The 16,005-nt window shown below is 39.5% G+C and overlaps 2 protein-coding genes across 3 annotated transcripts in view; one reads left to right on the top strand and one right to left on the bottom strand.

Moving 5' to 3' along the window:
• Positions 1–2,677: 2,677 nt before the first annotated feature.
• Positions 2,678–8,184, top strand: TAF11 (TATA-box binding protein associated factor 11). The gene is made up of 5 exons (XM_035122163.3): positions 2,678–2,929; positions 5,354–5,484; positions 5,946–6,033; positions 6,511–6,607; positions 7,437–8,184. The coding sequence occupies exons 1-5, from the start codon at positions 2,693–2,695 to the stop codon at positions 7,565–7,567; spliced, it is 684 nt and encodes a 227-aa protein (XP_034978054.3). The 5' UTR covers positions 2,678–2,692; the 3' UTR covers positions 7,568–8,184.
• Positions 8,185–8,356: 172 nt separating this feature from the next.
• Positions 8,357–16,005, bottom strand: part of BLTP3A (bridge-like lipid transfer protein family member 3A) — a 52,843-nt gene continuing 45,194 nt past the window's right edge. For both annotated transcript variants that reach the window (XM_035122159.3, XM_035122160.3), the window contains exons 19-21: positions 15,772–15,880; positions 15,351–15,454; positions 8,357–13,025 (exon numbers count right to left, since the gene is read on the bottom strand). In XM_035122159.3, the coding sequence (XP_034978050.2) occupies positions 12,900–13,025; positions 15,351–15,454; positions 15,772–15,880 (339 nt within the window). In that variant the 3' untranslated portion in view covers positions 8,357–12,899. The remainder of the gene's footprint in view (positions 13,026–15,350; positions 15,455–15,771; positions 15,881–16,005) is intronic.

Genomic DNA, 16,005 nt, shown 5'->3' with positions numbered 1-16,005 from the left:
GTGGCTAGAGTGTCGGACTAGGACTAGTAGACCTAAGCTAAAAACTTTACTCTTATTATGAAGCTCTCTGGATAACCTTGGCAACTCATTACAGGTTATCTTATTTGGCAATCCCTTGGAGCCGATTAAGATTGTTTTCCATGAACACTGTATTAACGGTGTGTCCGTAAGCGACTGTGGAGGCCAGTTCTGGATCCACACATCCTTTCACAGTGGAGACATAGATTTCCAGGTGCGAGTTGATCATGTTGAGTGTTTGCCAAACATGCCTTCCTCTTAGCAAGTTTCTCCCTTTTGTCCTGAGTTTGAACGTCTTCAAAGTCCATGAAACCTTTGGTAAAGGCTATTCTCCCATTGGAGCGCTTGCAGGCCAGTGTTTCTCAATTGTTGGTGTTTATCCTACTTTTTTTAAGATTTGCCTTGAAAGAGTCTTCAAACCTCCTTTGTTGACCACCAACATTACTCTTTCGATTTTTAAGTTCGGAATAGAGTACAGGTAGTTGCTTTGAAAGGTGATAATCAGGTATCCAAACAATATGACCAGTCCAACGAAGTTGATGTTGAAGAATAATTGCTTTGACACTGGTGATCATTGTTCCTTCCAGTACACTGGCATTAGTTCACTTGTCTTCCCAAGTGATATGTAGATTTTTTTTGGAGACACTATTGATGGAATCTTTCAAGGAGTCAGAGATGGCGTTTATAAGTGGCCCATGTTTCACAAGCGTACAATAAGGTTGGTAGTACAATAGCTTTGTAAACAAGCATTTTGGATTCCCTGCAAATGGGAATAGCTAATGCTAGTCCTACTCTGTGTAGATTCATTTACATTAATGGGTATGACTTACTTCCATTAATTTCAGTGGACTTGGTTGGAGTCAACTCTGTCTCTTATTCCATCCTATCTGTTGGGATGAGAACCATTTATGCCACCTTGAACTTTATTTACATGTAATAATAAATAAATAACCCAGCTGCCTGATAGTTTTATGTGGGGAAGTAGGCACATGCTCATTCCCCATAACACACACTGAAAATAATGTATGAGATAAACCTCGTATTGATATTCTTTCAGTTCTTTTGAGAATTATAACACACATACATACAGTATGTCTATGTGTGATATAGTGTGTGTGTGTGTGTGTGTGTGTGTGTGCGCGCGCGCGCAAATAATGACCTTGAAAACTTTGGGGTTGTTTTCAAATTATCTCTGAAAATGAGGACAGACAATAGTTTTAAGAAAGTTTATGTTAGAGCCATTGTTGTTCACAGAATGCACACTGTTTCTCTTCGTTCTACGATTTCTGGTCAAACAGGTTTTGATGCACAACAAAACCTTGCAAAACCTGATTGACCAGAAGCAATAGCGGGACAGGAGTGTGTGTGTGTGTGTGTGTGTGTGTGTGTGTGTACACATACTGCAAGCAATTACAGCAGTCTTCCACTTTTTAAAACGTACAGTCTGTCTCCATAAGTCCTTGCTGATTGTCCTTCCCTCCTTAAAAAAGCTTTCCCCACTGTGGTGAAACTGGTGATTTTGTTCTATGCTTGATTTTGCATTAAAAAGAAAAGTGTGCTACTGTTGCTTTGTTGCTTTGTTCAACAATCCCAAACTTTGAGAAGTCAGTACTGTAGTTATAAAGGTGTGGTTATCTGTCATGGAACAACCCCACTGAAGAAGATAACAGTGGTTACCCAGACCTCATTGCTGGTTGCGAAGGGGCACACATGACAGTTCAGGCTTCAAAGGCCCCAAAAATGTAGGTCCATCATGCCATGGCAACAAATAAATCTGGTCTAAAGTCATGTGCATCCTTGAATTGCAGCCACCTTTACGGTCTTTGGTTAGGTGTTTTGGTCATGACTACCGTAGCTGGCTTAAAGAAGACTTATACACATGTCCAAAGATGCACAAGTTGGTGAATAGATGCACATTTTAAAGACCCACCATCCACTTTAATATTCAAGTTCAGTTTAAAAATAAGCCAGCAACCCAAAAGTCCCCTTGCCCAGTGGCTGCTACCCTCCCTGTGTGATGCTCTGTAGCATTTCCACTGCTCAAATGGGGATACATTGTTGTTTTCATTGAAGCCGACTGAGCCGGTCGCCTTTCTGGCATTTTTCACCATGCAGCTCATCTATTTTCACCTTCCTATGCTTGGGCGTAGATTTTTTTGCTTCTTGGGAGAAAAGCAATGACAAACATAGACAGCATCTTAAAAAGCAGAGACATCACCTTGCCAACAAAGGTCTGTATAGTTCAAGCTATGGTTTTCCCAGTAGTGATGTATGGAAGGGAGAGGTGGATGAATTTGAATTATGGTGCTGGAGGAGACTCTTGAGAGTCCCATGGACTGCAAGAAGATCAAACCTGTCCATTCTTAAGGAAATCAGCCCTGAGTGCTCACTGGAAGGACAGATCGTGAAGCTGAGGCTCCAATACTTTGGCCACCTCATGAGAAGAGAAGACTCCCTGGAAAAGATCCTGATGTTCGGAAAGATTTATTGAGGGCACAAGGAGAAGAAGACGACAGAGGATGAGATGGTTGGACAATGTTCTCGAAGCCACCAACATGAGTCTGATCAAACTGCGGGAAGCAGTGGAAGAAAGGGGTGCCTGGCGTGCTCTGATCCACAGGGTCACGAAGAGTCGGACACGACTAAACAACATGCTTGGGCGTGATGTGTTGCTATGGAAACAGAGACCGGAGGTGGAGGACGCCTCTCCAATGACGTCACCAGAGCGCGACAGACCCTCCTCCTGGGAACAATGGCTGAAGCTGCAGAATCTCGTACCGAGGATGCTGTTCTTCCTCCCATTGTATCTTCTCCATCTCCCGCGGAGGAGTCCTCTATCCTCGCCGCGGAATCAGACGAGGGGCAAGAGAAGGACCCTGCGGCGGTGAAGGAGGAGGCGCAGGTTGGAGAGGTGTGTAGAAGAGAAGGAAGCGACGCTCACATTAACCCTTTTTTTCTTCGACTTGCTCTTCAGCTATTCTGTTCTTGTTGTGGGGGTCGATGGGCTGCTGCTAAATTCCTACTTGAAAGGTGGTTGAATTTCCCCTCCCCGGTTCCCTGTGCTCCAACTGCCCATATTTATCAGAGACAGCATCTCTTTAATGGCAATTCTTGCCAGAATGTTGCGGCACCTTAAAGAATTAACAAATTAGTTATGGCATAATAAGCTTTACAGGACAAAATATCCACTTCATCATGTACATGAGAAGTTATCCTCAGTTGCAGGTAGGCATATAAACAAAGAGGGGATTTTGACCAGCGAGATTAGAGGGAAATGGACTACAAAAAGTACATCCACTCACAATTCAGTTAGAGTGGGGAGGGGGAACCTATAGCCCACCCTAGGACTAAAGCTCCTCTCATCCCTGAACACTGCCATTCTGCCTCTGCTTATGGGAGATGGAGTCCAACCACATGTGGAGGGCTACAGGTTCACCACAGCTGAATTTGACCTTAAATGTCTGGGAAATGGACAGACTGACCCTGTCACTCCTGCCATAAAGTGTCACTTTGCTTATTTTGCATTCAAGCTCTATTTTTCATCATCGCTGGCTGTAATATTGTGTTTCATTTACTTCTTTTTTCCCTCCTTACCATCTCGCCTCCCCATGGGTTGCATTAATGCAATACAGTAAAGGATAGCGCTCAATGCACCTGATGGATTTATATATTGTTTAAGGCATTTATTCTTTAGCCAAAAATGCTCCTACAGCTGCTTACTAAGGAAAGGGGAAGGGCTATCTCATTGGTAAAGCATATGTTCCTATGACAGTGCCCACTCTCCAGCATAATATCTAAAAGACATAGGAAGAAAAAGGGATGGAGAGGGAGGATGGGAAACAAGCTCAGGCCCTAGTTCTTAATTGAGTTATAGGTAACTTCATGTTTATGCACATTCTGTCTTGTACCCCTTCCCCTGATCAGATCCAAGAATGGAGCAAATAAAAGTGCCCAGGCCAGGATGTCAGGGTTGCTCCTGCACCATACTTCTTTCTGCACTTGGAATCTATGAAAACCTGTGTCATAATAAATCTGTTAATCTTTTAAGGTGCCACAAGACTCTGTTGTTTTTACCGTAATGTTGAATAGTAAACATAACCTCCCTAAAAACCGGTAAATCTTGTCCATCTTGCCTTCTGGTCATGTCTTTTTTTTGCATATTTATAAGTGTGCATACACACACTGCCCAAGGTATCTTCAAATTCAATCTTGTTTGGACTACAAAGTTCATAAACACAAAGTATCAATGCATTGTTTGCCTTCCATTTCCTCATCACCACAACTGCCTTTCCAGATTGATGGTTGTGTTCAATTTGGTTATTCTGTAAGGATTAAACTTTAAGGGCGGTACTTTAAGTAGCTCCAGTAGTGCAATGACTTTTGGCTGTGCAGTGGAACTTCACGTCCATCTCCTCTCCCTGTGGTTCCCCCAACCCTCCAGAACAGATTTTTTTTTGGGGGGGGCATGGAATTGCATGGGGAGAAGAAAAGAAAGGGAAGTTCCATTTTGCATAAACAGAAATTATTGCGCTAACAGAACCACTTTGTTGGATACCACCTTGTTACACTTTATTGCCAGTCTATTAAGAAACCATGCTTCCAAAGCTAGTGCAAGAAAGACTGTTACATAATAAATTAAAATACTGTAACAGCATGCACAGAATACCCTGTAGTTATGTGTAAGGGAACAGGGTGCTTCTTGCATGATGACCCTTGGAATAAGATTTGTTTTTTATACGAATGTTAGTATTTTATCAGTGAAATGTGGAAGGTTATGTCTACTCCCCCCACCTCCCATGCTGTGCAAATCACTAATTGAAACAAAATATCAACATTGGAAAGAGAAGGATTTTTTTTTAAGTTCAGTTGTTTGAAGAAGTTGAAATCTTGTTCTAGGTAAAGGTAAAGGGACCCCTGACCATTAGGTCCAGTTGTGACCGACTCTGGGGTTAAGGCACTCATCTCGTGTTATTGGCCGAGGGAGCCAGCGTATAGCTTCCAGGTCATGTGGCCAGCATGACTAAGCCGCTTCTGGCGAACCAGAGCAGCACAGGGAAACGCCGTTTACCTTCCCGCTGTAGCGGTACCTATTTATCTACTTGCACTTTGACATGCTTTCGAACTGCTAGGTTGGCAGGAGCTGGGACCGGAAATCTTGTTCTATCTTTTGTTTAATAAAATACGCAAGTCACGACATTTATGTGGTAATATCAGAGAGTGGAGCAAATAATAAAAATAATGAAAATCTTTTGCACCTGATAACTTTAATTAGAAACTATAACCAATCTGAACATACCAACACTATAACCAAGCTGAACAAAATTTTTTATACTAGATTAAAACCGAGTTGGGAGAAACAGAGGAGTCTACTTCACAGGCTTGTGCAGCCAAGAAAATAAAAATAGAGATAAAGGAGAAAAAAGAGAAAAAACATAAAGTAGATGAAGATGAGATTCAAAAAATGCAGTAAGTAGTCTTACATCTACATGACATAAAGCTTGTTATTAATGCCTGGGAGTAAGTCCCATTAAAAACTTGTATGTGATTGTTAGTGCTTGGATTTTGATGTTTTTATCATACTGTATTTTTGTTATAATTTATTCAGAATGGCTTTGGAAGGAGCCCTGCTCTTGAAAAGTGCCATAAAAGCTGCATAAATTAAAAAAAAAATTGGACTCAGTGGGACAGAGTTTTGAGTAGGCATGTATAGGATTGAACAATTAATACTGTAATATAGGAAGTAATAATTATCGTGCGACACTGCACAATACTCTCCCCTTCCAGATTCCTTATGATCTATCAAACAAAGTACTATACTGTTGTCTTTCCCCAACTTCACAAGCTATGCAGTTTTATAGCTATAAAGATGTGTTTAGGGTAAAAGTATTGTTTCTAAATCTGGGGTATAATTGGTCTTTTCTTTCTAGAATTCTTGTTTCCTCTTTCTCTGAAGAACAACTAAATCGTTACGAGATGTATCGCCGGTCAGCTTTTCCGAAGGCTGCTATTAAACGGGTACAGTTCTGTTCCAATTCAGTTTAAAGTTAAACTGCTTCCTGAGTTGTATCTTATGATGTATAAATGGAACCTGCAACAAAATGTTGCAGTATGGAGTGCTTAATTTCAGGATTACTGTCAATCAGCCATGCCCGCTTCTTGCACGCTATATAAAATTCCTCTCTTCTTTACTTTTTGTTCCCACCCATCCCACACCAGTCAGATCGTATTCTGTGCCCACTGAGCTAGCTCTGTACTCATTGGATTGTTTTGGCAGCCCCCCTTTCCCTCCCCATTTAGGACACATGATGATTTAGCAGGATGCAGCCCAATAGATGCAGTATTTCCATTAGAGAGATTATGTCAGACTGAGGTTTAAAATTCATAAACTATGCTGAAACCCTGTGGCAGCACAGTTGTCATTGCCAGTAATGCTTGTGATTGGAACATAAAGAACTTAACCCTTTAAAATCAAATTATCATTCCCCTCCTCAGCTGATCCAGTCAATTACTGGAACCTCTGTCTCTCAGAATGTAGTTATCGCCATGTCAGGAATTTCCAAAGTCTTTGTTGGAGAGGTAGTAGAAGAAGGTGAGTAACAGAAGAATATTTCAAACTTGTATCAAGTTAAACAGGTTTTCTGTAATCCTTTATTCTTAAATATTATTGCAGTTCTTCATTTCTATGAATTTGCAATAGCTCAATAGTTTTAAGAGAAATGTGGCTATTAACCCAGTGTAACAGTGTGAATAATTTACCTAAGCACTTGCTTTCTAAACACAAAAATAGGATGTTACCCATCCTATCCTATGTATGTGCCCAATTTTCTACCCAATGGTAGGGAATACTTATTCAATTTTATCTAAATTCTCCTCAAATGGAAGAATTCTTGAGCCACTTGTGTTCATCTTTTAAGTCTTGGTAGCATAGTAATGGTATGCTGTACTCCATTTCCACCCCTAACAAATTAAACTGCTGTTTTGACATTTTGATTCTCAAATGCAAGTTATAGTATTTACATAACTACAGAAACTGAGTATATACTAGAGTCAACTGTTTTTGGGCGGAATTCAGGAAAAGGAGATTGTTCTGTCAGTGCAAACATCTCTTCTCTCTTATGCCCATGGTGCTCTTCTGGGGGAATCTCCTGAACCTCCAGAATGCATGAAGGTGGGAAACACCTGTTGTGCTAGTGGGAGTCCTTGCACTGACTAGTTGAATCTGGCCTTCTGTTAGTCCATTTAGTCCATCAGCTAAATACTGGTATGCCTGGTTGTTTGAATGTAAAGAAATATACACACGTATCAACTACTTTTAAAGCTAAAATGTTTGTAGAAATAAGGCAGATTTTGTAACCAAATGGGGGTATGTAAGATGTATTGAACCAACAAACTGATTTAAAATACTTGTTTGTTTTCAGCACTAGATGTATGTGAAAAGTGGGGAGAATCACCCCCTCTGCAGCCCAAACACATGCGTGAAGCAGTCAGACGATTGAAGTCACGAGGGCAGATCCCAAATTCAAAATACAAAAAAATTATTTTTCACTGAAGAGGAGATTGCGGAAGAGTCTTCAGGGGGATGAAGATCATTCACCTTTGAATAAGTGAACATAACTTTTGCAGATGGTGGCTTCAGATTGCTTAAACTAAGCCATCTAAACGTATATGATCTTACTGAGGGAAACTTTTAATAAACTAATTATGAAATTCTAGGTCATTCTGATAGAAGTTATACTGCATGCTATATTTGGACCGAGTACAGAAACATTAAAGTATGCAGTCAATAAACTGTATAAAACATTGTCATCATAAGTTTATACTTATGAAACATAATCAGATACCTTTTGGAGAGAACAAAGGCAACTAAATAAGAAAATTCTTGCTGCTAAGAATGAAACATAATGGCAGTCATCTCTAATAAAGGAACTTACATTTAAATATATTTTTCTTGAGACTAATGTTTGATTCTGCATCCAGTTCTCTAATAAACTTACAAGTTGTGTGAAATATAAGATCTGGTCAACGCAAAACTCCGGGAGTGTGCGACAATCAAATTGAGCAGGCAGGTGCAGCTCCAAAAACCAATAAAGAGCTATCTAAAGTAATGGATGCAGTTGTGTAATGACTTTGCCTTTGATGTTTTCTAATAAAGGTGGAACAAATATGCTTCACTGGAAAATATGTTCATAATATGCACCATTTATCAATTCATATTGCCAAGTACAGTTCACTTTTCGTAGCTGCAGTAACAGCAATAAAAGGATAAGCTGCTGAATATCAGATCGATAGCCCGACTATGATGCTGGAAAGTTAAACTTGAGAAATAAATCAACAGAAACAGAGTTAATCAATTTAATTTATAACTCAGAAGTGGTTCACAGAACCAATACAATCATAGGAGGAAAAAGTATATTGCAACAAAACTCAATACTGTTGAATGCTTTAGTTTAGATTCAAGTCAGTCTTGTACCCAGTACTCTACCTATGCTTGTAGCATTCCTGGTCATAGTTACAGCAGGAGCCACAAGAAACTAGGAGAGCATTGCAACAAGAAAGAATCCCTTGGTATATAAGTTATGGTATTACAAAGTAGTAAGTCTTGCTCTTAACTTCTTTTTACATTTAAATATAGCACTGAAAAAAGGGAGTGTCTTTAAGAACAGAACAGTAATGCAGTTTAGTAGTCCAGCCTCTCAGTATCAGCTTCAGTGGATTTCCTCCTTATTCCAGTAGTAAACGTAGAGGAATAAATTAATCCTCAGTTGGGGGGAAACATCTGGACCATGCCCACCACAGTAAGCTGATAAGCAAGGCTCTTCCTACCATCAGTAATTAAAACCAAACAAGTCACACCATAAACTTAACATACCAGTCTATCTTCTCTATGCTTTGCCTTATTTTAAGCCTCCCAAAAGATACTGGAAACTGCTAGAAAACTATTTTCAGCAGGACAAAAATACATGAACTGCATTCTGCAGTTAAATTCTGTGTACCATTCTTACACATCTGTCTTTTCACGTTTTAACATGCTGCATTTTACAACAAAAGATAGATTTTTATTTTTTTAGCATTCAAGTTAAGAAAAAGCAGTGGGTGGCCTATATAAAATCTAACCATGGCCAAGACTATTTTGCTTCTTTCTTAGCAATAGAAGATATGCATATGCAGAATTGTTTACTGAAAGTTCAGGTTTGTTGGACGGCATGATCAGCAACTGCATGTCGGAAAAAATACACTATATGTAGTACACTTAACAACTAGTTGTTTACTTGTTGAATTCACAGAAAGTGCATGACTATACTTAAGATGTATTAATTTGGTGTGTTGTTTTGGTGCTATACTACAAAGAGTATGAACTGACCTGTCAACCCCATAAAGATAAATTTTACAGACTTCAAAAACAGTTCTGTTCATTAGGCAAGAGTGGTTTTATACATAGGAGCCAACAGTAATACATACTACTCTTTTAATAGAGTTTTTCTGCCACTGCATTTTCCAATATGGAGAGGGTGATTCATGCTTACTCCAGTGTGTGGCCTGGGTTTGATGGGAGTGTTTTAAATAGGATGCCCTAGGAAAAAGGCATCAGCAATAGTTCATTGCACAGAAAATGAACAAGCAGAAGCTACAGCACATGCAGCCCGATATGCAGAAATCACCACTGATGAATTAATGAAAGTGACAGCACTACAGCACAGCTGGCAAAGCTTTCTGGAGTACAGCAGCCTGTTGCTAGCCTTGAGGGCCAGTGAATTATCTGAGGCAGCTGAAGACAGGGTCCCCCCCCCCAATTCAGAACAAAAATTGTTTTAAGCTGCTCTCTGATTCACATAGTGAAGGTCACACAGTGACTGCTCCAAGGCAATCAGATCAAGGCAGACAAGCAGATGTCGGACACAAAAAGATGCATTCTGCAGCTATAGCTAGGGACTGGGATTGCCTCCAGCTACAAACTGTTTAATAAATTCTAGATAAGATTGGTTAAGCATTGAAATAATACTAATTTACAGCAAGATTGCTCATTATGTTATAGCCCATTGCCCTCTTCATGCTCCATTTTGTCCTGATCTCTATATTAATATAGTCTGTAGCTTTGATGGGACATTACATAACTCAGACTATTTGTGGTACTTATTCCGCTGTTACGATTTCTGCAATGCCATTTAAAAAATAAATGAAAACAAGCCAGTCATGTCTTTAAATATCTTTGACACTTTGACCCAGTCTGACTAATCCAACATGTACAGTAGTAGAAACTTCTTCCCTAAATGTAAGATACGTGACTTAAACCAAACCCACTAATTCCTCTTATCTGACCAATCTTAATCCGTTTCATACTTTTAGCAGCCACATCTATGTATACCTGTATTAAGCATGATTCTTATGTCTCCAGTTTTAATATTCTAAAATTAACCACTTTTTAAAAATTGTGTAAGAACACATTCAGGCCTATATGTTATAGCTACATTTTAGGGATAAAAACCTATCAAAAGTCAGCACAGGCATGTATACATCAGCCTAATCATTCACAAAGACAAGAACAGCCTTTGAATCTGCGTCTAAGGTTTGGGAAGAATCGGCGATCCCTTCTTGTTGCTAGAATGTAGTGCATAATGTATCATCAGTTTATTTTGCATCCATACAACATTAAAATAAGTGTCTTAACGCACTGCATATCTGAACAAAGACTAACCCACACAAGTATGAAATGTAGTCATATCCACGGGTATGAAAAGTCACGTGCTATGGGTGGCTTTTTGGTAGGGTGTAGCACAGGATTGTATTATCTAGTTTAATCTTGCAGGACTTCACAAGAGAGGTTGCCACCACTCTTCCACATTTGTTTTCCTACTGCGGGGGCAGGAAACCTGTGGCCCTCCAGTTGTTGCTGGACTCCAACTCCGATCAGCTCCAGCCAGTATATGCGCAACAATTAGGGTTCATGCGAGTTTTAGTCCAGCAACACCTGGAGGACCACTGGTTCCCCATCCTTGCTCTACTGGCTCTCATATGCTTCTTGGGGACATGGATGTACAGTATAGCTGTTTTCTTAAAAAGTCCGTTTCAGAGACTGGCCAACAACTAACATTTTGTGGAGTTGTGTGTTCATCAACGATAAAACAATTTTTAAAAAAAGTAGAACAAAATGGTTGGTGGAGGAGGGTGAGAAGTGTGAGTTAGCATTCACACATTTGCTCATTCTCCCAGTTCCAGGAGTGTTGTACAATATACTTTCACAATTTACACCCTATGCCCTTTTAAAATGTGGACTTTTTTTGGAGGGGGGAGGCTATTGGGTTGTTGTTGTTATTTTGTTAGGTATTTTGTGGTTTTATATCTTGATTTTATTCTGTGAACCGCCCTGAGACTCCCCAAGTATAAGGCGGTATATAAATTCAATAAATAATAGAATAATAATTCAACTAGGCACAGAACCCATAGGCTTGTCATTCTTTAAAGGCTTAACTAACATCTAATTTCTGTAATCTTCAATATGGTAGTTAGTCTTCTATGTAAATTGTTAGACTGTGTTTACTTGCCTGAGACTGGCTTTAACTGCTTGGACAGTCATATTGTACTAATTTACAGGCTGCGTCTAAGGCTGGAATCCCTGGATTTTTATGGAGACACACTTTCCTCCTTGCTTATACCATTTCCCTCTGCGTAAGCTTCATCATGCCTTGTTCAAACTGCTTCAGAGCAAAATCCCCTCTAAAATTGTTTTGGACACAACCTCTTTATGGAAACATCCAAGAAAACTAGCATTGGCCAAGCCTGTTCCAGAGCTTAATTGCTGTTTCATTCACTCCAAATAGCAAACAAGGAGTGAAAGCAGAAAGAAGAAAGGGTTGAGCATTCAGCCACTCTACATAATCCACACTAGAACAATTTCAACCAGCATTAATCTGGATTACAGAAAGTTGCAGCATAGTTCGTGGTTCATCATTTACCAAATGAACTGGTAAGGACAATGCATGACCTAGAGGGAATTGGCAGAACCCACTTCCTCTGTGCTGTCCAGGCTTATCTGTGTAGTGTAATGCAAAGGAAAAGTGCTTCCAACATGTCTCAGCTGTCAAGGACAGGACATTTGCAGCTTTTCACTAAATTACACCCAGTAAGGGTTGTGATACTGCAAAAAGGCAATGGTGAAGGTCAACTGAGCTTATGAAGAAGTGGGTGGAAGACTAGTGAAATGCTCCACTAAAAGTGTCTTACTGAAAAAGACAAGTTGGGGTGGGGGGACAGTTTAACGGGAAACTGTGGCCACCAAAACATATCAGGCCTGATTAATTTTATATTTTCTGTTCCTAGCACCCTTTCCTGTGCTCAGCCTGTACCCCACCACTCGTTCTTCTATTCCTCAGGCTCATGGTGCTGCACCAAAGCTCCGTGAAATTTACTTTCAATGGTTAGCAATGCTTCAGCAAAGAAGACTGACTCTTCCTGTTTTGGTGTATTATACACATGTCCCCAACGCTACCCATCCCCTCTAGCAGGAACGAAGCAGATGATGTGAAAGATTATTCATTTTTCAGCACCACTTTTAGACAACTTGAATGGGACAGAAACCTAGTTCTTCCTTGTTTGGCTTTGCGTTTCTTAGATTCAATGCTGCCATGTTTCAGCTGAAGTGTAGTTTCATGCTATCTGGACATGGGCTGCAAAACCGACCACTCCAGATCATCGTATTCCCACATTTCCTCAATGCCTGTCCATTTCCATGTTCCATCTCCTGTAATGGCACACTGTTTCTGCTCCCCAAGGCAAGTTACTCTGGATTGAAGATGCCCTAGGTAGCTGTAATGTAACAAGCAAGCTTTTTTATGCTGCTGGTGATCTCTGGTTGCCCTGAGCATCTGTAGCTCAGTCCTCTGCTGTCAAAGCTGGAAGAGAGGATCATATTTCCTTATTTCCTGTAGTAGGCGTATTTTTTCCAGATTGGCTTCAGCAAGGGCTTTTTTAGTGACCTGTAGCTCTCTCTCCAAAGCTGGCACTTCTTTTAGCTACAAAGAGAAAATAAGGAGCGGGGGTGGGGGTGAAGAGAGAGAAAGTATTTTTCAAGCTGTGAACTGCAAGACACAATTTGGATAGTGAGGCATTATACCTGTATTATTCAAAGAGATAACTTCCCCAGCAGGAGTACTTGCCGATAGTGTAGTCTAATAGCTATTAGCTTTCGGTGACTTTGTTTTTAATGCAGTAATTCTTATTTCAGAAATTATTAAGTGCTTCATCAAATTAAAAAGTGGTTCATATCAAACCCCCCCCCCCTTTGCAGGGCAGTCTCAAGAAAGGAAAAGCAGATTGCAATCAGGGACCATTATTCAAGTTCCTGAAAATCTGAGCACGGTTCTCTGTAGAGTAATCCCTGATTTTTCTGCCCAGCTTTTTGGTTTTAAGTTTTCCATTACTATTCAAACTGTAACGTAAGCATGTAAACCAAAATATGTGCAAAACAAACAACAAAATCAACATTAGATTCATCAATACTGAACATATAAGAAGAACCAAGCTTATCTTGTCCAATATCCTGTTTCCAACAGAGGCCAACCAGATGTTCACGTACAGCTAAGTTTTTTAATGCACAAGGCAAAGGCCACAGTATCTTTCACCTTAAATATAAAAATTAATGCAAAACAGCATCATATTTTGTACTGATACCTATTTGTTTGGGATGTGCATGTCTGTGTATATATATATATATACACACACACACCCTATACTATATTGCACTAGTCTTGTCATTATGCAGCACCCAATGCAGGAATTGTAGCACCAAATCACAATCCTGGATTTGCTGAAGTTACAGCAAGATGGGGGGTGGTGGGAAGAGAAGGCAGATTGCATAACATCCGTGGCTGTGATACGAAGGCAAGAAAGGAGAGACAATGGAAGAGGTTTGAATAGATCATAATGAAGAATGAAGGAATTGCTTTTAAAAAAAAGTTTTAACAAGAAGAAATAGTGCGGATGGGTACAACACAGAAGCAAAAACCAAAAAGCTAACACAACAAAGCCTCTCTCAATTCCCTTCTCACTGTACTCAAATCTTGTTTTAAACTCTCACTTTTTCCCTTTCCTTTCTCTTGTTCCATTCAAACCTTTGTGGTTGTTTAAAACTACCACATTTTCCCACTCAGTGCTTCTCCATCACTGCTCTACTCAACTCTGTCCCTCTTGCATTATTCAACTGCCTCATGTGTGACAAAAAGGAGTCCTCAAATATGGAGTGGAGCAAGCATGGGAAAAGAGCCTTCATACACACACTTTTAAAAAATGCAAAGTAGACATTGCAAAAGAAAATGCAGCAGGTTTTACAAGCCTAAAACTGTGGCAGAAAATTATCTGGGACTCTGATTTATACATGGAGATATGTACTGTACACAGGTTCCTAGTTCACTTTACTGTTTATCTATTAACTTTAACAGTACAATGAACTGCCAGATTTTGTTGAATTTGACTATAAACAGAGAATGTTTACAACAATACAGCTCACAGTGGAAACTACAATATTAATAGTGCTTTTCCTGAATTATTGATTGTTTTTTAAATAAATCTGCAGCCTCAGAAGCACTAAAAAGAAATAATAAAATGCTAAAGTAATTGTCTTTTAGAGGGAAACATTGTAAGCTAGCACTATATTGGATGTTTTCCTCTTAAAAGCAAATGTTTTATTACTATTGACACAGCACTTTTTGATATAGTCCACAATTCAGATTTCTTTATTTTGGTCATTTCTTACAACCATGATGCAAGTAAGTTAATTGTAATTTCCCTTATGGGGGTAAAAGGCCATTAATCAGGATAAGAATGCATTTATTATGAAGTTGCCCAGTATGCTAGCTTACTTCCTGCTATTGCCAGAGCCATTTAAATAAACAACAACTCTACAATTTTGGGTACCAGAGACTGAATGATTCTATTATTCATACATTAACATGAACCAACTGTGTTGATGAAGTGTGTTTGAAGTCATAATGCAAGATGGTTATAATAGAATGCTCTTTCCTCTTTTTTTCTTGCTATCAGTGTTAGCTGTTACACTCTTAATCAGTTTGATATATGTATTAATATTTATTCCATTATAATGGTAACTGGTGAATATAAATATTATATTGTATCTATTCAAAATCCTGCTTCGGATAGCAGTTTCTGCAAGAAATGCTACGGTGCTGTCTTCGCTTCTGCAAAGAAATGTGAAAAGAGGGAAGAGAACTGAAACTGAGATATGCAGAAATGAGTACACAAGAGCTGATATTTGTAAGTACATTAGCAAGGAAATAAATATGTAGGTAGGGGCTTGTATTTCCCTCCCAGATATGGCATACCTGAAGTTCATCACTGGTTTCTGCTGAAACTGCAGAAATTCTCCGCTGTTTCTTAAGATCTTTCTGAAGCCTCTTCTGCATAGAAGATCCTTCCCCCTGTGCAACTGAAAAGTCATGCAGAAAACACAAGTATGATAAAATAACCTGCAGGATGTGGATGTTAAGATAAAGCCTCCATTTTTTTCCCAGAATGAGAAACTGAAGATAAGGGAGGGAAATGGCTGAGCAGCAATATCCAACAGCACATTGCAATTTTAGTCTCCCAATAAATATTTTACACATCACTTAAATGTCATATAAATCATCTCAATGTACCAGTAGCAACAAAAAGGAAGGTGGGGTGGGTTAAAGGTTCTAGAAAGCTTAGCTGTTTTAGCTGCAGCATCTTCTGGCCACTGCTACTGCCATTCACGGTACTGACCTTTTATACAGAATACTCCATCATCATCACAACAAACAACAATGTGGTCCACTGCTAGGATTAAAGGCACAGGACCAGGAGAAGTAGCGTATATTCGAGGACTGTCATCCTGCAAAACAAAGAATATTAACTATAAAAATTATTCTCTCCGATTTTTGCAGAAACCATATTATCAATGCAAGCATTTCCACACTCTATCCCATGAGTCTCAGATCCGAATATAATGATGCCCAT

This window comes from Zootoca vivipara, chromosome 7 (assembly GCF_965207765.1).
Source record: "Zootoca vivipara chromosome 7, rZooViv2.hap1.1, whole genome shotgun sequence".
Lineage (NCBI taxonomy): Eukaryota > Metazoa > Chordata > Lepidosauria > Squamata > Lacertidae > Zootoca > Zootoca vivipara.
The sequence above is the reverse complement of the archived record's forward strand: the minus strand, read 5'-3'. Positions and strand labels throughout refer to the sequence as shown.